At 43.0% G+C, this 21,582-nt stretch overlaps 2 protein-coding genes across 7 annotated transcripts in view; one reads left to right on the forward strand and one right to left on the reverse strand.

Moving 5' to 3' along the window:
• The first annotated feature begins 284 nt into the window (after nucleotides 1–284).
• On the forward strand, nucleotides 285–1,551 carry sf3b5 (splicing factor 3b, subunit 5). Of its 2 annotated transcripts, none has more exons than XM_030440968.1 (2): nucleotides 285–397; nucleotides 840–1,551. In XM_030440968.1, the coding sequence occupies exon 2, from the start codon at nucleotides 868–870 to the stop codon at nucleotides 1,126–1,128; it is 261 nt and encodes an 86-aa protein (XP_030296828.1). In that variant the 5' UTR covers nucleotides 285–397; nucleotides 840–867; the 3' UTR covers nucleotides 1,129–1,551. The 2 variants fall into 2 exon arrangements, with proteins under 2 accessions (XP_030296828.1, XP_030296829.1); XM_030440969.1 differs by lacking the exon at nucleotides 285–397 and having other exon boundaries at nucleotides 841–1,135; nucleotides 1,167–1,551.
• An 8,634-nt stretch (nucleotides 1,552–10,185) lies between these two features.
• Nucleotides 10,186–21,582, reverse strand: part of phactr2 (phosphatase and actin regulator 2) — a 50,806-nt gene continuing 39,409 nt past the window's right edge. For all 5 annotated transcript variants that reach the window (XM_030442839.1, XM_030442836.1, XM_030442838.1 and 2 more), the window contains 8 exons: nucleotides 20,753–21,284; nucleotides 20,374–20,549; nucleotides 19,735–19,891; nucleotides 19,313–19,368; nucleotides 17,106–17,167; nucleotides 16,583–16,720; nucleotides 14,318–14,394; nucleotides 10,186–13,404 (listed from right to left, as the gene is read on the reverse strand). In XM_030442839.1, coding sequence (XP_030298699.1) covers nucleotides 13,389–13,404; nucleotides 14,318–14,394; nucleotides 16,583–16,720; nucleotides 17,106–17,167; nucleotides 19,313–19,368; nucleotides 19,735–19,891; nucleotides 20,374–20,549; nucleotides 20,753–21,284 — 1,214 coding nt within the window. In that variant the 3' untranslated portion in view covers nucleotides 10,186–13,388. The remainder of the gene's footprint in view (nucleotides 13,405–14,317; nucleotides 14,395–16,582; nucleotides 16,721–17,105; nucleotides 17,168–19,312; nucleotides 19,369–19,734; nucleotides 19,892–20,373; nucleotides 20,550–20,752; nucleotides 21,285–21,582) is intronic.

Raw genomic sequence — 21,582 nt, forward strand, 5'->3', positions numbered from 1 at the left:
AAATCTGTATTTATTTTGGTGAAAACTGAACATTAAAAGCAGTAAAATACAGCATTTCTTCTGTGTTAGAGTCTGAGAGGAAATCGAGCGGAGAAGTAGGTGAATCCTCACTAAACTTCTGCCTCTGTCTCTTTTTATCCTATACAAACTGTTATCATGAATCATTAAAAATTGTACAACCTGGTGAGGCCACATAATCACAGCCGTACATGAAGCATATTTGAATGTGAAATGAGGGCGAGAACAAAATGTTGCGCAGCCTTTGTTTCCGCCCGGCTCATTTTACAGGGGGAACGTACCGGAAGTCATCGTCCATTGCTTTGCGACCCTGCAAAAACAGCTCTGAACAGTGTTTACCTCGCTCCTGAGCTCACTTTGCCTTGAAATCTTTTACCAAGTAAGTATAATGTTCATTAGAAAGTCGCATTATTACTTAGAAATTCACATTTAGCAAAAATATCAGCCTAAGTTACGGTTTGAGGCGACTTTTGGGCTAATAGCAGCGAGCTAACCTCACGTTACTGTTAGCCAGGAAGCTATTGAAAACAACGCTAGCATGCTAGCCGTTTGTCTGAAGAGGATCGTAACGCTTCTTAGAAACGATTCGAAGTGAGGGAGCAGGTTTGATTTATTTACGGTTATATTTAGAGAGAAACTGGCTTGTAGTTACATTTATAATGACTGAGCACGACATGTGGGTGGTTGATTTGAAGTAACTAACGCGACGGTCGCTTTCATGGCTTAAAATCCACCCAGGGAATATTTCAGTCCGATGTTTACCTCTGGTTGAGTTCGCATGAATCAATACATACTTACCCGTGTCCTCCTTCTCTGTCCAGAGCCTCCGGGACTTTCATCAGAGCGATCATGACGGACAGATACAACATCCACAGTCAACTGGAGCATCTTCAGTCGAAGTATATCGGCACTGGACACGCCGACACCAGTAAGTGGGAATGGCTGGTCAACCAGCACAGAGACTCTTACTGCTCCTACATGGGACACTTTGACCTGCTCAACTACTTCTCCGTGGCTGAGAACGAGAGCAAAGCGCGTGTCCGCTTCAACCTGATGGAGAAGATGCTTCAGCCATGTGGACCGCCTGCAGACAAACCTGACGATGCCTAAACCACACTGGAGTGAGCCGTGGATTTTGTTTCCGGGATGTTTTTGTAGGCTTTTTATGTCGGGACATTCAACTTGATTTTCTACCAAACATGTTCCTACAATTAGGACCATAACTTTAAAACAGAGCAGCAGCTTCGCATGACCCTGCCAACACTGAACGGACTGTAGACAACACTCACACAACATAAGACTCCTACCTGGTGTCAGATCTTTACATAAAACATGGTTTCTTGTTCTGTGCAGCTCTGCAGCTTTCAGGGAATTGAGCTACAAAGTTGACAGCAGAACTGGAAAAGATAACCGTGAACACGTACACACGTCCCGTCATCTGTCAAGTATTTTGTATTAACTGATGGAGCTGTTTTCCGGATTTAAGTTTGTTTTGATATGATTAAAAAAAAAGATTGTCTTTCTCTATGTTCATTTATGGACTTTTACATTTTGATTGTTCATGGGTCAGATTAGTCAGCCTCCACTTGCTTTATTGGTCTATTTCTTCACATTTTGTATTAAGTCATCACAAAAGTGATACAGCGCTGGTACAGATGGGTGTGAGCGCAGTGTCCGGCCACCGCAGGCAGACAGCAGCTTGATTGCGCCGTGGTTCAGATACTCTAAACTGTAGCATCCTTCAGTATTTCTATTTCCACCATTTTCTCCTCTGCTTAAACTCTCAAGGCTCTTTAAAAGTCCTCCCAACTCCGAAGGGGTTTTCACTGTAAGAGCTCTCCATATTTGTATTTTCTTTACAAGGTTCTAGTCTTTATTATAAGGAAGAATTCTGAGAAAATGTCATAATCCTAAAACTGCTTTAGAATTTCATCACAAGAAGCAACTCTTGGCACTAGGAGGCTCTGTGAACGCGGCCTCTGGTGCGAGGATGATTGCGAAGGCAGCGGCGTGAAATTCACATATTCATTCTCATCAAATCACGTTACATTTATTTACGATTGCCCACTGGCCCAAGTTCTTCCTTTTAATTTGTCAACGGTGTGTAGATTTCATCCGTGACATTAAGAGAACAAATCAGGCAGGTTCTATGGTATGCATTAACTGGAAAGAAGTAAAGTAAAGTAAGTAAAGTCATCCTTCAAAATGACACAAAGTGGCACATATTACAACTAATGTATGGAGTAATCAGAGTCCATTAGAAAATGGGGCTTACGGTCTGGGGAGGTAGGAAACAGTTTGTCAACCTACATGGGTGTTTGATACATTTTCAAGCTAAAGATCAGCGCAGATGTGTATTAGGAAATGTTTTACTGTAATGTATGCAAAAAAAAAATGCGTTTTCCAAAGACATCTATGTTTTCTAATTAAACTCACACAAGTTTTTAAAGGTCAGTTCAGAAAATGTAAACTTCAAGCTGAAAACCTCGATAACCTCCGATACCAGCAGAAAAGCCATCTCGGCCGCCTGCATCTCCCGCGCAGCTGCATATTTCATGTGTTTGGCCTTGCAGATTCAGCTGACGTCCACCTACACAGTCTCTCGCGCACGCACGCACACACACACACACACACACATTTGTGCCCGATCGTCCACCCACACATTTTGAGTGCACGCAGATCAGCTGTGCCTGACTTCTAACAAGGGCGGTTACACGTTGTGCCTCGCTTTGTCCGACTGTCAGGTAGATGATTACCGCGTCGCTCAAATGGGAGGGAAATAGTCGCGCGTTCTGGAGAGGTGATGGATGCTCATGTGTGATGTTCATGGTTGACTGAAGAGGTTTAAAAACAAAGAAAAAATAAGAACTCCGGGTGTTGAATTTGAATCAGGGGTGCCGGTTTGATATACCGACAGACAAGAGAAAAGGTTTTTAGCATGCAAACGGCTTCAGGGGGGTAAAAGAAGGGGTCGAAGTTGGAAGCCGCAGTCGGTACAAAGCCCTCGTCTGGGCTGAAGTGGGCATCAGGCAGCGAGGAGTGTGACTACATAAAAGAACAGCAGGCGCTGCGTATTGACTTGCTGACTTCAGGTGATTCATCAGAGCTTACTGCCGGCCAGATTCACAGACACAAATACAGACACTTGGTGGGAGAGGATGCGAGGCATGAGTCATTGTTGGACTGAGAGACGAGTCAGTGGGCGCCAAGGAAGTTCTTGTAATGCGCATCAGGTCTGTGTGTGTGTGTGTTGGAGGGTTTCTTCGCGGGGTAAGTCCTTGCCATCTGTCCTCGCTGTGAGTCGTGGAGACGGCGCTGCCAAGTCAGGCGTGAGAGCAACGTGAGGTGCGCCGTCACACACACACACACACATTAAACACTCGCATCAACTGCTTGACTTGCTCCCCGAGACACGAGCACACAAATAGACGTCTGCTCTCTCGGTCGCCAGCTTCATCAGTGGACCTTTTTTTTTTATCAGTCAATAAGGCTCGCAGGAGGGTGTCCTTTGAGTTGGCAGCGGTAACAACCATTTTTGTGGCTGAAGCGCTCTGAGGCAGTCATTTTCTTATCTTTTCTCAGAAGAAGAAAAGAAAAGATGGAAACCATTATTGATAATCTACACAGAAAGTCACAGCAGATAGGAGGATAATGATTGCACAGGCAGCTGGGATCTCCACCCTGAGGAAGATTTGATCATAGAATTGGTTCATTGTGTGGCGAGGAGGATTTTTCCTGTACAGATTTGTGAAGTCATACAGTAGGGGTCTACATGTGTTTGAATGAAATACTTTTATTGCAATTACAGATGAAGATATGAGTTCAAAAATCCACATCCTGGTGTTTCGTTCCCTGAGGAGCGGTTTAGAAAGTGCTGCTCAGCCTCTGAGAGCAGAACAAGAAAGCCTTCTTTGGACACTTTTTCACCGATAAGGGTCCCGTGTCCTCTCTCATCTGAGGGAACTAAGCCATATGTATTGATCCTTTTGACGGTGTGGTCACTTTGGGTGTGCTGGATCGTGCTTTGGGTACAACCGCTTCAGTTCCGAGACATGATTTGATGCTGAGAAGCCCCTCTTGGCTTGGAAAAACAATTTGACTCGTCACTTTCCCTTCGTTGAGTCCACGTTTGCCTCTGTCAAAATTCTACTTCTTCTGCATTCACGTGCTCCTCTGATTGGTCCCATTTCCCGGGTTGAGAAGTCGTTCAACTCAATCAAGCAATTCACGTACCAACATTTTCTCTGACTCTCCAAGTTGCTGTTCGGAAATATGAAAGGTTTTCGGCGTGGTCTAAGACTTTTGGATATGTTTTATGCGTTAATTCAGACACAATCTTTTAGTGTTTTCATGAAGCAAAATGGAAAGACTGAGAAACAGCTTGCTCTGTTTCGTCAATATCCTTCTGGAGTCTTTCACAATGACTATAAATACTGTGTCCTGCCTGCCTGCCTGCCTGCCTGCCTGCCAACACACACACACAGACATAACCACACATAACATTCGCTATACATACGCCATAAAGCCTTCCACAGTACAGGGACATAAAAACTGTTCTGTACACTCATAATACACATCCTGTCTTTGCGATATAAACTGCTTTGATTAAGTTCTGGAAGCGATTGTATATCACATGAGACGAATAAAGACTTTAAAGCCTTGAGGCGGTCCAGCAGGCAGATGCAGCTTAACATGTCCAGATAAAATGTCTTGTATTTGTCGCTACATGTATATAAAAGAAAAGGAGAATGAAGTCACCAGCTCTGAATTCATCGCCCATGAATATGAAACGCTTTGAGTAAAGCACAGTGTCACTGCCATGTCACTGAGCTCACCGCACTGCAGTGCAGCCTCACAGAGCTGCTGCACTCGCTGTACAGACTCTAGTCTCATTCCAGTTCACGCCGCCCTGTCCTGCTCTTTGCATTGTTCTTCTGAGCGCTTCGTATCAGCGACACGAAGTCCATTGATGTTGTATGAAAGAACATGTTTGCTCCATTCAGGCTTTAGGTTGAGGGATTTTGTCATCAAGACAGCTTTTTATGTCCGTGGCGAGCACAGCACCGCAGCTGATCAAAGTCGGGTGAAAGAGCCAGAACTTCTGGAGGGATAAACACCCGGGGTTGCATCAGATTCTGCTTTGTTCTCCGCTGCAAGGAGAGCTCAGAGATCACTTTTCAGCTTCCGTGTTTGGAAAGTGGATTTAACTTCACTCCTGTTTATCAACCTGAGACTGCAGCAGCGAGCCTCGGAGGTGACCTTTGTCGTCGGGTGTCCGTGTTCTGTGATGTTGAAGATGGGAAGAATGTTTTATTATCGGACAATTTCTTATAGATGGTTCCAGTTCCAGAATTGCTAATCATTTTGGATGTACAGAACTTGTCTCATTTGACTGTGTTCCAGCTTCTGATCTTGGGAGGCGCTCGAGCTGACGCCCACAGAGAAGAGATCCTCCTGCTCTCAACTCTCCTTCGATGGCGAGACTCCGTCACACTGGTGCTGAGGGCGGTAAGCAAAGGCGTGCTTGAACATTTGACGGCCCGGCGCCCACTCAATCGCTCTGATCTCGCGCGACAGCTCATTATCCCCTCACCTCTCGCGGCCGAGGCGATTGCTTCTTCACACTTCACCTTCAGAAAGCCATTGATAAACTGGGAGCTGAATTGGCTTTTTGGCGTGTGCTGTTTTTAAACGGTTTCTGACACTCGGTCTTCCCCTGCTAGCGCTGATTCGGCTCCTTCGGCTGATAGTTTGCATCTGCTCTCTCCTCTGATTACTCAGGAGCTCAGCCAAACGGCGAAAAGGTCCAGGAAGCACATTCGCCCTCGATAAATATGAATCCTCCCACAATCCAATTACCTCTGCTCCTCTCCGCCACCCACCTGTTTCATCCGTCTCTCTGCCTCAACCCTCTTCTTCTGCCATTGTTCCCCTCCACTAAACTCACTTGGCTCTCGTCTTCTTCACGCCTCCTCCCCCTCCAGTCCCCCATCGCTCCCTCCTTTTCTCCCACCTTTCGTTCCCTCTCTCCCTCCTTCATCTCCGCTGCACAGAAGCCGGTGAAGTGGAAACCTTGAAGATTAAAAGCACAAGTATTGACTCCTCGGCAGATAAACACATGAACGTTTCCTGTGAAGAACACATTCATTTTTATCCGACTAAATGCAAACGGAAAAACCTGAAGCAGGGGCAGACTCGGGACGTTTGAGGGGCAGGGGCGGGTAAAAAAAGGGGGGGCACCGACTGTTTGCAGTTGGACACCAGGACAAAGGAAGTCGTGATATATTGATAGTGAACTGGAAGGACTTCATCACGTTCTCTCCACTGGAAGGACACTCAGGAGGGCAATTTACTTAATACTACTTAATGAGTCAGAAGCCGTTTTGTTACTTTGCGTTCACCTTTGGGCAACAAATCGGTCGCGAGTCTTTTTTTAAACACAGGTTATAGTCGACACGTCACACATCACCTTTCCATGAAAGCACAAAAGAATCCAAGCTGACTTGGTTTCATTTGTTTTATTCCTTCTTCTCCTTCGCTTCTTCATTAATATTTTTGAACCTTTGACTCATTGTGCGAAGAAGGCACGTAACCGGAGAAGTGGGATGACTATACTATGAACAGCACAGAGTGGAATAAGGCCTCTAATGATCACCCTTTCTGTATCCTCGCGGGGTGTTAGGCCGATGATTAATATCCACTCTTTCTCAGTCGAGTAGAAGACCTGCATTACAGTGGAGACCTCCAGGCAGCGTGCCAGGGACAAAGCCGCCTTCCCATCATGCCTGGGAAACTTAATTAACGTTTGGGTGAGCGTGACTCACTTTTGTGTGGGGGGAGGGGGGGAGTGAAAACTTTTTGGAGAAGACTTTGGAAAAGAGGCTCAGTTTAGATTGGTTTGAGTTCAGGTGGGAATAAATGTGGCCATAGCGGATTTAAGGGTAAAGCTTAAGATAAAGGTGAGGATTTACGGGGGAGTGTTTGTCCTCGCAGGTGGAAGAAATGTGTCTGTTTGTGAGAGCGGGAGGTTTTTTTTACGAGCACCGTGTTCAAGCGAGGGCATCTTCAGGATGTAAACACCAGCTGCTGCAGCTATCTCGCCGTCCTCCTCTGCCCCATAAAACCAATTATCGGAGTCGGAATAATAGAAGGACAGGCGACGGATGGGCGTGCATCATGAACAAATCAAAAACTTCCATTTGTACCCTTCCTGTCGCCGAGGTCAAGCCGGAGGCCCACGTGTGCTGCAAAATCAATCCCGAGCCAGCAAAGCTATCAGATGAGGACTTTAAAGATGAACGTAAGCCCCGCTGGTGATTCACGTCTTTCCCATCATCCGTAACTCCGTAATCTTTTTTCGCCTCGTCCTTCGTCAGTCGTCCCCCCCCCCCTCGATCTCTCGTCCTCTCCTTAAGAACCCTGACTCCATTATGCCCACATCCTGTTTAAGAGCTTGAGGCTGGTACTCTGGGCTGAAACTGGATACCTTAATGGCCATTCCCATAGAAATTTTTAAAAAACAACACACTCAGTCAAAGGTTCAGAGATCTGCTCGTTAAATGCACTCTTGAGGCCGCCAGATCCCGCGCACGGCCGGGCACGAGGTCGGCAAACAACACTCACAGAACTCGCATTCATCTGGGGTATTCATCAGGAATCTATTTGGCAAAATGTGGTTTTAATAGCGCGGCAGAGTAATGCGGCTCACATCTCGGTCCTGCTGTCAGATTGTGTTTGCCTGTTGCAGACTGAGGTGCATTTGAATATTGACTCCCTGCCTGGGAAAGCAGCTATTAGGGTTACTGGAATCGTCTTATTTTGCATTTGTCAAATTAAATTGACAACACGCAAAGGATATGAATAGACTGAGCCCCCTACCTTTGGTTTTTATTTGTCGGCGATCGGGTCACAAGTGCGAAAAGATATGCGAGGAGAAACGCGAGCAGATTACCAGATTAGTCAGCGCTGACGTCTCATTTTGACTTCAGTGTTCAGGGTCACTGTCTACATTACTTTAGTCGCATCAGCCGCGCTAGTGGCTCTGTGAGAGTGGAGGAAAGTACCCCAGAGCTTTGAGCTCAACCCTGATTCCAAACACAGTCCGCAAAACATAATTAATGTGATGATCTGCTAATTAGTTTTGCCATGTGCCCAACTGAAAACAGTACAGGAGCAATACGTTCAATGTTTTACCTCATCAACCTCCTGGATTTTTGTACACATACGCTCATTCTGATGTTGATGTCTGCAACACAAGACTGTGAAAGTTGTGGAATGATCAAAAACACCTCTTTGTAACATTCCACAGTAAACTGGTTCATTGGTAGCTGGTGACAGTGTCGTGATCGGGTATGAAAAGGGGCGTTGTCTGGGTTCAACACTTTGTGAAACTCGATGGTAGGATATCACTACATCGGCTCAGGAACACTAACATTAGCATGCTAACTACAGAAATACACCATCTCTCTTTTTTCAACCCCGAGAAGAAACTCTCTGGGAGCCAAAAAGCGCAGCAAAGTTCACTGTAAATTTCTCCGAGAAATTACGCCGTCATCCTCCACAATATTTCAAAAACTCCGGGCACATGATGAGAACGGCCGATTAAAGGCTTTCTTTCTTCTTTTCTAACATCCTAGAAAGGCTTAATTGGCACTAATTGCAGCGATTTAGCATTTTTCGGACAGGCTGTAAATTTCTCTCACAGCCGTCCTTGGACCCTCAGCGGAAATTTAGTAGAAAAAAAAAATAAATTGGCTCCGTTTTTAATTAGTCCAGGAAATCTGCAGGGAATGATGTAATGTAGCTATTTAAACTTAAAACCCAACTGAGACTGAGCGCTCCGTGCTTTCCACTCCACGTCTCTGAATAGTGAAGTGGGAGATGTGGCCTTCAAGGACTCAGAAATCTGCCTCCTAAAAAGCAGCTCCTCCAGAATGAAAGAATAAACGGAGGGGAGCAATGACGTTAAACCGTTTCTTACAAGCTTGCTGGGGACTCATTTTGGTGCCCACGTTTCTCCTACCAAACCCCTGCCTCTGTTTACCTGCATCTGCTGTTTGCATCCTTATTACACACATTTTTGTTCATATATTCCTGCCTCACATACGCTCAAGTCTGTCAAAATCAAAGAAACAAATAAAGGAAGGAAAACCACGATGACGAATCAGATGTTTTTTTTACACGATTCTTTATATACAAAAACATTATACACAGTTTGGACGTAACAGTAGCTGATTTTTTGTGGATATATGACATCATCATCCTATGACTTTAAAGATCAATCTTGTGTCGAAAACATACAGTTACGTTGTTTGGAGCATCTCGCTGTCTTGTCGGGGGGAAAGTCAATTTAAAAGTTGGAGGGTTTATGGTGTGAAATCCCCGAGATGAAGAAAAGATCGATGATGATAAAAGGCTTTTTGCTCAACAGCAGCAACAGTCAGAAGTGAGGATTTGATTTGGGGGAAGTGATAAAGGAATCATCAGACACTGTCACAGCAGCAGACATCCTCTAATGTAAACATGTCCATGAACCTGAAACCTGGTGACTCCAGTCAGTAGCAAGTGTCAAAATGGCGGTAAACGTTTTCCGCCGACTAAACTGGACGTTCGGAGAAACCCTTGTTGTCCGACTCTTTCATTTCACACATTCCAGGTTACGACTTTGAGAGCTTCTGTAGGTCTTACTCTTTCTCTCAGCAGGTTTTTATTGTGTTTCGTTTTAACGGTCCCACGCGAGATGAGAGATTTTACAGGACTCACCCCTCGTGATTAATACTGACAGAACGCTGACTGTGAAGGCTCATCCGCGCACTTAGCGGTTTAATGTAGACGCTGTGCTCGACCCTGGGCTGAAATATGGACTATTATGTCAGTGTTGCTTCGATATAGATGCGGTAACAGTCCAGACCAGGACTAGACAGTACGTTTTTGCACGCGTTTACACAAACAAGTGAGATTTTTCTAAAGCTTTTCGTTAGGTAACACTTTAACGTCGCTGTTCAGCATTTATAAGCAACATATAAACTCTTTATAAATGGATTATAGTGTACACTGATGTTGACCATTTTTTAAGTATTTATGTACTTTGTCAACATTTATATGCTCTCTGATTTAAGGTGCATCCTTAACCGGTGTATGAACAGCTGACGAACATTTCCTGACCCGTAGTGTTACAAATCATTTATTAACCATTTACACACATGTACAAATCATTCAGACAGTTTTCTTTAAAGCCACTTCTAAATGTGTTCAAAGCTTGTGGCATTATATTTATTACGATTATGAATATGCTTTAATATATATCAAAGTATTTATGTTTACTCAACAGTTTCTGATGCCTCAGATAAGACATTAAAAAGTTGAAACAAACAATCTTAACGCAGTAACTAATTTCTTTCAGCCACCTGGGGGCAGCAGAGACAAGACGCTATAATCTCTGTTGCTTATTTACACATCCACCTCTTACATCATCATTCATCTGTCGTGGTGTTTCTATCCATCTAATCTCAACGTCTCTAATGGACAACTAAACAACGAGTTTAAACACCGTTAAGTCGAGAGGCAGATTCATGTGATTAATCTATGTAGGTTCATCTCTACAACAACCAGTGTCACTATGCCACATTGTTTCTGTATTACATTTATATATATATATATATATATAATATTATAAAAATCACCAACTGTACATTACCATTTATCAAGTGACTAGTACACTGCTTATAAATGCTAACTGGGCGAGGTTAAAGGCGCAATATGTAAGAACTTCATTTTAAAACATTCAAAAATGATCAACAGAATGTGAATAAATATCAGCTTTGACGTCAAAGAAATCTATGTAAGGGGTTGCAGTGATATCTGTTGAAGTTAGCATGCTAACCAGCTAGCCCCTAGCCACTTTGTTCCTGAAGAAATGATAAGTCTCAAAGTCAAGAACACCAACACTCTCCTGGTGCTCTGAGCTCTTAGTCCGGGCAGAGTCAGATAATGACTGTTGCCTGGCAGGTGGCTAATTGTTATATAGGGCACCTTTAACACAAATGTTAAAGAAATGATAGCAGCATATTGACGTTTACTCAGGCATGATGGGACTTCCATTTCGAGTATCTAAAACAAAAAGAGCTTTTCTGGTCCTTTATAGGAGTTTTTTCATCTGTTGGTTCGTTGTACAATGTTCACATGAATAGAAGAAGATAATATGTATTATTCCTAAAACAATATCGTTTAAATTTGAGCATGTTTATTATGTTCCTGCCAAAGTTACATCTGTTTGGATTGTTCTATTCTGTGCAGGTTGTGAAGAACAATAATCTAAATGGAGGTCCAGAGAGGTTTATACATTGGTTCTAAACTGAGTCACCATCCATGAAACACCTGCTGACATCAGTGAAAGTGAAGGAGGAACAGAACATGAAACAACCACAGAGAGTTCTCTCTGCCTACACGTCTGTGTCCACAGTCTGCTTGGAAACAGGTTTGATAAAGAAGACATGAAGGTTATTTAACAGACTGCGTTTGATATGCTGAACTGTTCATTTCATTATCATCATATGGGGATAATAAAAAATTAAATAAAATCAGAGCTTAAAACATTCACATCAAAATTATATTGTATCCTCATATTGGTAGTAAAATTGATTTCAACGTATGCACATGCTCGATATACATTCTGTACAAAATAATCAATATTTAACAACATAAACATTGACATCATTGAATACTGTTGGTTGTTTTCCATCACTGTACATCACTTCCTATCGTGACCTCTGCACATTTCAGGAGCAGGAGGGAATAAATTTGTCCTTTTCAGTGTGTCGTGAGAGTCGGAGATCTACGGTGAGGACACGGGCCTTCGGACGTCAGCAAGCTCAGAGTCTCCTTCATAGTCCAAATGTGCCGGGAGGAAAAGGAATCACTCACAATTTTATAGCAGCTATATTTTAGCCACTTACACGTGATATTAAAGAAACATTTTGACATTTTAGGAGACACTTTAACATATTATTTGCCAGGAGTTAATGAGAAGATCGATTATGGAAAAGTTTCTTGTCAATTTTCTGTTTATCATTCAATCAGTGAATCGACTAATTGTTCTAGTGTGCTGCCAAAAAGTTGAACAATTCCTTTAAAGCTGGTCGCCAAGAGAAGAAAAATCAAAATGTGTTGATTAAAACAGATCTGGATTCAAGGTGCATGTTAAGACAAGATGTAAAAGGGCCACTTGTCTGCAAGTCTGACCTTATGTTTCTATCAGAGGCTGTCCGATTAAATTCTCTATTAAGTATTTCTCTGATTCTCCAAGTGGCCAGCTGATTGCTTCAGTGGTGAATATCTTAGTGCCTGTTCTTTATCATAACACCACTGTATGAAGTCAAGAAAAGTGAAGCATGTAAGCTCACAAAGAAGGAAACCAACGTACAATCAAATTCCTGCTTTTTCTTTGGCACCAAGTCGCTCAAAAGCACCAGCCAAAAAACCTAAAAATGAAAAGCTGAAGTCAAAACCCTCCAAAGAGCGAGTTCTGCACTTTAAGATCGGAGGCCTGCGCTCAACAACATGGTGAATGATGATACGTGGTCACCGTGTAGCACCCGGAGGAGTGTTGAGGGATTCAAAATGGCTTGAACTTTGGAGTGATGTTCATTGCACTTCACTACACCGAACCCTCAGCAGTCATAAATACAACACTCACAGGCTATTCTTTATCTACATACACGTCCTTATATTCTATAACTCTTATGATATAATGCCCTCTAGTGGCAATATACGTTAAATATGTCTAAAATTGAACTGCAGTATTTCAGATTCAGCTCCAAGAGGCACATCAGAGCAGAACAAATTGGCTCTCCTCCCTCTCTGATCTATGACATGGGCACTGACATCAGCACGGAAACATCCAATCACCCCCCGCTTCCGGTACAGGGAGGATGCCCATATATGGCCATTTGACAGCTTATGACAAGGCATTCCTGGCAACTCTTTAGTACAACTGAGCCACATTCACTCCTGCATTGGGTAATTTTGCCCCCATTTTTCCTCCCTGAAACCAGAAGTGAACTGAACAAACAAACAAAAACATCACATACCAGCAGGTTCTGGCCATCTATAATAAATAAATGGTTCTAATCAGAGCGCTTCACACACCACTGTTCTGACTAAAGATATGTGCAAATGTTTCACTGGTGTCCATTGATGGGCCGAAGCCTTAAGACACACCTGAAGCTGTCACTGTAGACAGAAATACATATCATCAGGTGCAAGAGCAAAGTTGACCGAGCTGTGTACTGAGGGGACTGGAGGGAGGGCCGGGAGACTGCTGGGAGCTGCGGAGCGGAGCGGTGCCGACGTCCAGCTGGCAGTGAGAGCACTCAGGGCCGATGGAATCTGGAAACACAAACACACAGGCTGTAATTCATGAAAACACAACACATAAATACGCAATATAACTCAATTACCGTGCACCTTTCCCTGTTGGATGAGTATTTTACAAGGCACTAGGATTAAAGTGGAGTCAACACATCAATAAATCAGCCGCAATAAACGGTAACGGTTGAATTTCAATTGTCTTTCTCTGGTAAAGAGTCCATCTGTTTGAAAATGCAACACAACATGAGAATTAAATCAAGCGCGAAAGAGAAGCAGCTCTGTTCTCACATCTAATACACACAAAACAATATACATCTTTAGACTTGTTGGCTCCTCAGCAGCTTGACTTGTCAAAAGAAGCCTGGTAAAGCTTAAAGGCTGTAACACACCAGAGATGTTTGCAAAAAACAAAATTGTATTTATCCATCGCAATAGCTGCTTTGAATTTGATTTGATCTTTTGCACAGAGTGCAAATACCACCCGAACCCTCCTGCAAGTGTAAGTAACAAACATTTTATAAGTGCTACTGAAGAGAAACTGGTTGGTTTTAAGATGTTTGGTTAATTGATTGTAAAAACATTATGCAGTGTATATATACACCACTCACATTCATTTTTCCTGGTGTAGTTATTCTCTCTGTACTCTGTACGGCGATACATTACATAAAACCATGTAACACAGATCTAATAACATATAAGCGAGTGATCCGGAACTTTGCAGTTCATTTGCCTCAAGCATTGATTTAGACGACCCAGGTGTATATCATGACTTTAATGAGGTTAGGGGTAATGGCTTGGGGGAACCAGAATAATATAAATATTGATCGATTGAGCTAATAAACTGCAGGATCTATGGTGATAAATTACTAATGAAGTGTGAGATACGGTCAGAGCTGAGCTAAATGGTGGAGGTCATCGACCGCTGGAGTACCTGGTGAACTGTTTGCTTTCTTCATGAACCTCCATCTCGCGGCTCTTAAACTCGTTCAGCTCCTTGCGGATAGCAGCCTGGGGGATGGACACACACACACACACGCAATGATGATACAAATGCACCTCTCCATCGAACACACCATCGAAACACAGCCGTAACTCAGTCTAATCACATCCAGTCTGTGACATCTCATGTGGACATTCTGAGCTCTTTATGCATCCTTTCCATAAATCTGCTCCAGACATCCCCTCAGGGAACGACCAACAATTCATGGTGTAATTATTGTTATGTCGACAGGACATGATTTAAAGAAGTGCTGGCAAGAGCAAGATTACATGTACAACAAAGTAAACAGGAGTCTTTGCTCTGGGTTCTCTTGGGGCAAGCCCTCGTTGATTTGTTATCTGTCATTAACAAACAACAGTAAATTAAATATATATGATTAATGTATAAAGTTAGTTACAGGCTAACAATGAGAACTGCATTTGACTGGCACAGGTGACTTGATGTCCTAACCCTTTCATCATACAACATTTGTCCCTCTCCTGCACTCAGGCACATGTACTATAATAATAATAATAATAATAATAATAATAATAATAATTAGCTTTATTGACAGACTCGAGGTCCAGATATAAAAGACACACACACAATAAACAGACAAACATAAGATTACACATAAAAAGACATGTGTGCTCAATGGTAAAAAAACATACACATGTTGGTTCCAGTATTTCCAGAAGCTGGAGGAATATCTTGTCTCACTTTGGGTAGGGTCAGTCAAATATATACAATCCCATTCCTTGAATCAATCAGCCGACGCATAAATTCATGCATAAAATTCCTAAGTAATGCCTGAAAAGTGGGAACATTACAGTTCACAAACATCTTGCTAGCACTTTCCACCTAGGGTATTTTAACAAGATTCTAAGAGCATCATTTTATGACTGATTACACAGGTGATACAAATTAAAGTCTGTGAGGGTTCAGAATAGGTATTAGGGGCCCAATCCCAGAGTCTACACTCACAGACTTTGAGGTGCATTCCTGGTAAGTCCACAAGGGTTTAGGGCTGCCCCACTGTCAAATCATCAATTGGACGAGGGCTCTCTCATGGACATTTTGAGCCTTTTATGGCCACTTTCTGTAAGTCCGCATTTCTGCAGACCTTGCCTAAGGGAATTACCCATAGTTAATAGCGTTGTAACATTATGGTTACTATTGGTGACCCGGGGACCCCAGACAACATTTTATTCTGTATGCAATGTTTTTTATCAGACGTTTTCTAAATCACAACCTAAGATCGGACATTTTCTCCTACATCTGAACTGAGCTCTACTTAAATCACCCAGTTTATTAACCAACAAAAAGGTAATAAACTTTTCAAACATATGGAACTCTTTCTCTGACACCTCTTACTAATTTTCTATTTGTGTTTTCTGAGTAGCATTCTCTTGGTTTTCAATATTGGGACTGAGGAACTGTGTGCGTGCTGTGTAGCTCTTAAAATGAACAGCAGAGGGCAGACTTGACAAAGACACTGCCCTCCAGCACTCCCTGAGGGCTTCTACAGGAGGTTTTATAAGGACATGGAAGACATCTGCACATTGGACCTGGGGCATGCACTTATAGTCTTCCTGTATTTGGTCTGCGCCGGTTTTTCACAGTTCATTTTAGGCTAAAACTCAATATTTTAGAGAAGAATATTCCACCTCCTCCTTTGTGGCAACAGTAAGTAGATGACCCTTTCCTGTTTCAACATGACAATGCCTCCGCGCACCAAGTGAGGTACATAAATGAAAGGTTTTTCTGAGTTAGATGTGGACTCAATTAGCCTGTGCAGAGTCCTGACATGAACTCCATCCATCACCTTTGGGATTAACTGGAACACAGACTGTGAGCCAGACAGTATTGCCCAACATCAATAGCTGCTCTTGTGGCTGAACTGGGAGCAAATCCCTGCAACTAACATTTGGATGGAGGCTGCTGGAATTAAATATTCAACAATCACATAAGGATGGAGTGCTTCACATACTTTTGGCCATGCAGTGTACTTTTAAATCTTTTACCACCCTGTAATTCACTTACATTTTGAGGCTTCCTGTATATAAATCTTAAGGATACCATTTTATAGAATAGAATATAGAACACAGACCTGACCAACAGGTTGATAAGACAACATTATAAAAGCAAAAAAGATGTCGATCAATTCAACAAACTACAAAATCAAGACTTTACAACGCAGCGTATTAACTGTAGCACCTTGTCAGCGGGAGTAAGCCGTGTCCAGGGTTTGTCTGCCCGCCGGTCGTAATCCTTGGCGTCTGTTACCTCCACGTACTCGTTGAAACGCAGGATCCTGCGTGCGACGAGCTCTGCCACTGTGGGCCTCACACTCAGCTACACACACAGAGAAAGAGGAAAAGAAATATGGCTATAAACATCAGAATTTAAGAACTTAAGTATGACTTATGTTAAAGTTTAAAATACTGCAAATGTGCTGATGTTTAATTTTACCTTTGTGCCCTGTATTGATTATTGTAAAACCTTTTCCAGGAAGCATCTTTTATCACATAACACAAAACTCCCCACTTCTCAGCTTGAAGAAAGTTTCAGTTCCACCTGTGTCCACTAGATGGACTGATTCCTCCACACAAAACATCTTTAGAGCCCCCTAAGGTGACTCATAAGGTGGAGCAAAACATATTAGTCGCTAAATATAGCCTCACTGTGTCCTCTCTGTTCTCTCTCGTGTTTGTGCGTGCGTGGTTGGTGTTTACAGTACCTTTCTGGAAAGTCTCCTTTTAATCTCTTGCTTGGCTTCTTGCTCCTCGGCTTCATTCTTTTCTGCATGCAGAGAAGCGACAGAGTCATTTCACACATTCTGGTTCTGCAACAAGCTTCTGCTTCTATATAAACGTGGTGATTCGCCATGATAAAGCATGTAAGTGGTTATGTGGTGGCCTCGATATAAATGGTAGCGCAATATTAGTAATCTTGTCTTCACGGATGTACAATATGTACAGTACATCTACGTGTGTGTGTGTGTGTGTGTGTGTGTGTGTGTAAACAGCTTGTCGGTGACTGGGCCTGGGATGTAGGCAAACTCCTTGACCTCTAGCGGTGCCATCAGAGGTAGAAATAGAACCTGCCTGGGATTCACGGTACCGGAACCAGTCACCTAAGTCTTCTGTGTAAAACTTCTGCGTTTATTCCCAATTGTCACACAATAAATCTCATCTTGGTCTTTGGCCTGAAGTTGTAAACCGAACTTATCAGCAAATTTCGCAGCAAAAAGGTACAACCAGGCTAACATGCCCTGTGAAGTTTTGGCTCCAGATTTAACAAGACACTGCAACGTTCTGCATCTGTAGATCAGTATCAGGTATAAAGGTGAAGGTTCATTCTAGCAGTTAACAGCTGCTGTATATTTAATTACACCCCTGAAGAACTGAAAGTGTGCAGTCATGAATAAACCACTCATAGGGATGAACAAAATATTGTTCAGGTGACTTTCTTGGTAGTCGTGCCTATTGTTGGAACTGAGTACTATTACAAATAACCTGCAATACACCGCCTACGGATTGGATGATATTTGAGTCCTAATTCAATCCACAGGCTACAAACTTGTGACTGTGGGCTGTTTACTATTCCACTTAGCATAAACAACAGATATTACATAACTACTCAGTCTTGAGAAGAAGTAAAAGCTGTTTGAATTGCATCCGTGAGGCTGAGAGCAGCTAGACTTTGATATTGTAATACCCAAAGCTTAAATACCTCTTTTAAGTCCCTGAAATGCAAAACTGGCACAAGAACGGGCTAAATCCCTCCAGCGGAATCATTTAAGTTCTGCTCAGTACCATGACAAACAAAATTGAATGTTTGAGAGAGTCTGCTTGATATTTATCGGGGTTGGTGGGTAAGTGTGTAGATGTACATATCTTCAACTAATGTGGTGATTAAAGTACAGGCTCTATTAACCCACGTCTGAGGCGGACTGTAAAATAATACAGACCTCAGTGTGACAGACGACATCAGCTTCTAATAGGCAGTAACTCATAATCTAGACCGACATATCCGTCTCATCGATCTGATTAATGTGACACACAAGGTTGGATCTGGCAAGCTGCCTCCGACTAAAGTGGACACCTGGAACACCACAATACCTCAGGATCTATTACTTAATGTTTGAAACATGTAGCGGTGTTGCATGAAGCAACAGTGGCAAATGCAAGTTTCTGAGCAAATTCTACAGCCGGACGTCATTCCAAAGTTTTCAGTTCCAGGAGTATGTCCAAGCGCAACAAGGCTACCAAAGAAAGCCAAAACAAAGACCAAATGTGACAAGGCATGTCTCCTCTCACCAGCACAATGGTGGGTAATGAAAAGAGACCACGGTGTGTTCTTTGTCTCTAAATATTAGCTTGAAAATATTATTATGTAAAAAAAGGGGGGGCCTGGAGAAAGAGTTTGGGTACCGCTAGCGGTGCATCTGAATTTTGCCAGAACCCTTATAAGGCTCTGCAGTGAGCAGCCTGAAAAAAAGTGTCGGGGGGGGTTGGCATGTTTGAGTGGTACATTTGCACATGGGGAGGCAAATTAAGTCCCCGGCAGGGGAAAGTGCTGCTAACGTATGTCCATACTATTAGAGACCAGGTTAGGGTTAGGGTAACTTGCCATTTTCAGCTTTCAGGTTGCTAGGGTCAGAGGTTGTTGTCACTTTTTCCCTTAGCAGTGGGGATTTTGAAAATGGTAACAGATGGATTGCAGAGTGGAGGAAAGTGTTCACTGAAATAGGCGAATTGCAGACTTACACCACATTACTACATCTGGTGAGCCAGACTACCAAGACACTGACTGATTTAGATTTTCCTGATATTGCAGTGGCTAGAAATTAATAGAAATGACTCTTTAAGTTTCTCAACATGATAATCATAAAACTACTACATCACATCATCCCCCAGTTTAAAGTGCATTCCAGAAACTTACGCTTAAGGATGTTTCTCTGCTCCAGCTCCTCTGTTGTGGGTCTTTGGCTCAGGCGCCTGAGAAGAGAAAACTGTTTTCAAATACTTTAAATACTCTACAAGGAGCAGATAAGAAAAGATTTACAACTTACACTGACTTCTTGAGAAAAACAACAAGAGTTATCACAGTGACATTTGTGTAAAGACAATTTCACACCCTTTGTTGGTGTTAAACCGAAGCCTTGATGCCTCATCTGGTACAAAAGGCCAAACTGAACTTCAACACAGATTTTTTATCGTGCATCATTTGTACAAGTACACCGCCCACAACGACACCAATACAAAATCTGCCCCACAGAGCCGCCAAATCTATGATGAAAAATCACACCTAGCTGCATTTTCAAAGCATGCCAAGTGTGTATGTGTGTGTGTGCAAGTGTGTACCTGACTAGTTTGCTGCCTATCTGCTGGCGAAGCTCATGCCTCTCTGTCAAGGAGCTCCGTGGCAGAATGTTTTTCTCCTCCAGCTCTCTCTTGCTGGGTCGGTTCCCCAGTTTGATGTTCAGGGTATCTCGTCGGCGAATCTTAATGGCCAGAGCGCCTGGAACAGAGACGCCATAGGGACAACATGTCACAGGGATCTTAGGGCCTTGAAACACTCTGCGTTGAGATCAACTGCAGATAGTAAAGAAGTATCGACCACTGCAACCATTACGTGATGATACATTTTAGTATGCTGGGAGTGTCCATCAGCAGATAAAGAGTGATGCAGAAATCATGCACAGATATGATTCTTGGAACTTTTTGCTCAATTCATCTTAACTTCCTCTGAACTCTGATCAACAAGCTACCTTTGGTCAACACAGTTAGCCCTCACTGGTATCACTACTGATATTTTTTCTGTTCAAAGGTTAAGCTGAACCCTTATTGCATTTATAAGTAAACAGCACACTCACAATGAAAAGCCTCATACAAACAACAAACACGTCATCATCATTAGTCATGAAGAAGCTCCTCTAAAACGTAACAAAGCTGACATATCGGCTTTTTAAAAAACGTTTAAAAAAAACAACAGTGCCCTACTGTTTGTGTACTCGTCATCTTCCTCCTCATCCGTCTCATCACGGTAAAGGATTGGTCCGTCAGAGTCAGAGTCACTCGCCTGGCTGTATCTCGGCCTATCGGGGATCACCGTCACCTCTGCCTGCTCTGTGTTCACACTGAGGCCTTGAGGCTTTTCTGCTTGGTTCTCTGCTGACCTGCAGATAGAACAATTACAAGACAATATGAGCAAACATATTTGCTGAAATGCCGAGCTTCCACCAAAGGGTGATGTTTCATCTTATTACATAGAATAAATTTGAATTGCACATTTATTGCCAATCAGCTTATGGCTACAACTACGTGTAGATAATGTATCATAAGAAATGTTTTACTAAATCGTGTTTTACTTGATTTGTACCTCGGGCTGTTCTCCACAGCAGACTCTCGTTCTCCGTTCTTCTTTTCGTCTTCTCCATCATCACCTCCTGCTTTTTCCAGTTTCTCCCCCTTTGAGCTGCTGTCCTTCTCGCTCTCTGTGAAGGAAGTGTCCTCTGTAGCAGTGTTGACATGAGGAGACTGGACTGTAGGTTTAGGAGCCATATCATCATCGGTCTCCACATCTTCAGCAGTGGCCTTGGGAGCAGATTTAGGACTTGCAGCAGGTTGAGAACCAGCTTTACTTCCCTCTGTCTCTTTTGACGAGGCAGACTTGGTGTCAGAGGAAAGGGGTGAAGATTTTAACTCCCCATGCTGGCTAGGAGTCTCTGCAGAGGCCTTCTGAGGCACTGAGGAAGAGTTGGGAGTGTCTGATTTCCGGTTGGTCCTTGTTTCTGTTCCGCCATTCTGTGCTGCACCGCTGGCGTCCTTAGACACACGGGAACGAGGTGTGGAGGTGGATGCAGAAGCGTTTTTTGTTGTGCCCCCTGTCTTCTTTGGATGGGAGGATTTAGCTTAGCAGAAAAAACAGAGAAGGGATAATTAGACTCTTTCTATCCTTCAGGCGCTAGTAAAGACATGAAGGTTACATAAACAGAAACTCTTATCTTCTCTTTTTGAGGTCAATGAGGTTTTAAAGCACACTAAATTGTTTTTTTTAATAATTATGTGGGAAAAATCCCCAGCAGGGAAACACGTGTAACTGATGTAAGAAGTGAACTTCTCACTGGTGAATGTTTTTTTGCCTGCTCGTTCAACATGCTAACGTGGGTTGTGACACTTTTGTCTTGCAGTTAGTCGGTGCATCCAGAG

Source organism: Sparus aurata, chromosome 15 (assembly GCF_900880675.1).
Source record: "Sparus aurata chromosome 15, fSpaAur1.1, whole genome shotgun sequence".
NCBI lineage: Eukaryota > Metazoa > Chordata > Actinopteri > Spariformes > Sparidae > Sparus > Sparus aurata.

What these genes read in the sequence shown, in the direction of transcription:
- sf3b5 (XM_030440968.1), top strand. Translation starts at nt 868, where the DNA reads ATGACGGACAGATACAACATCCACAGTCAACTGGAGCATCTTCAGTCG.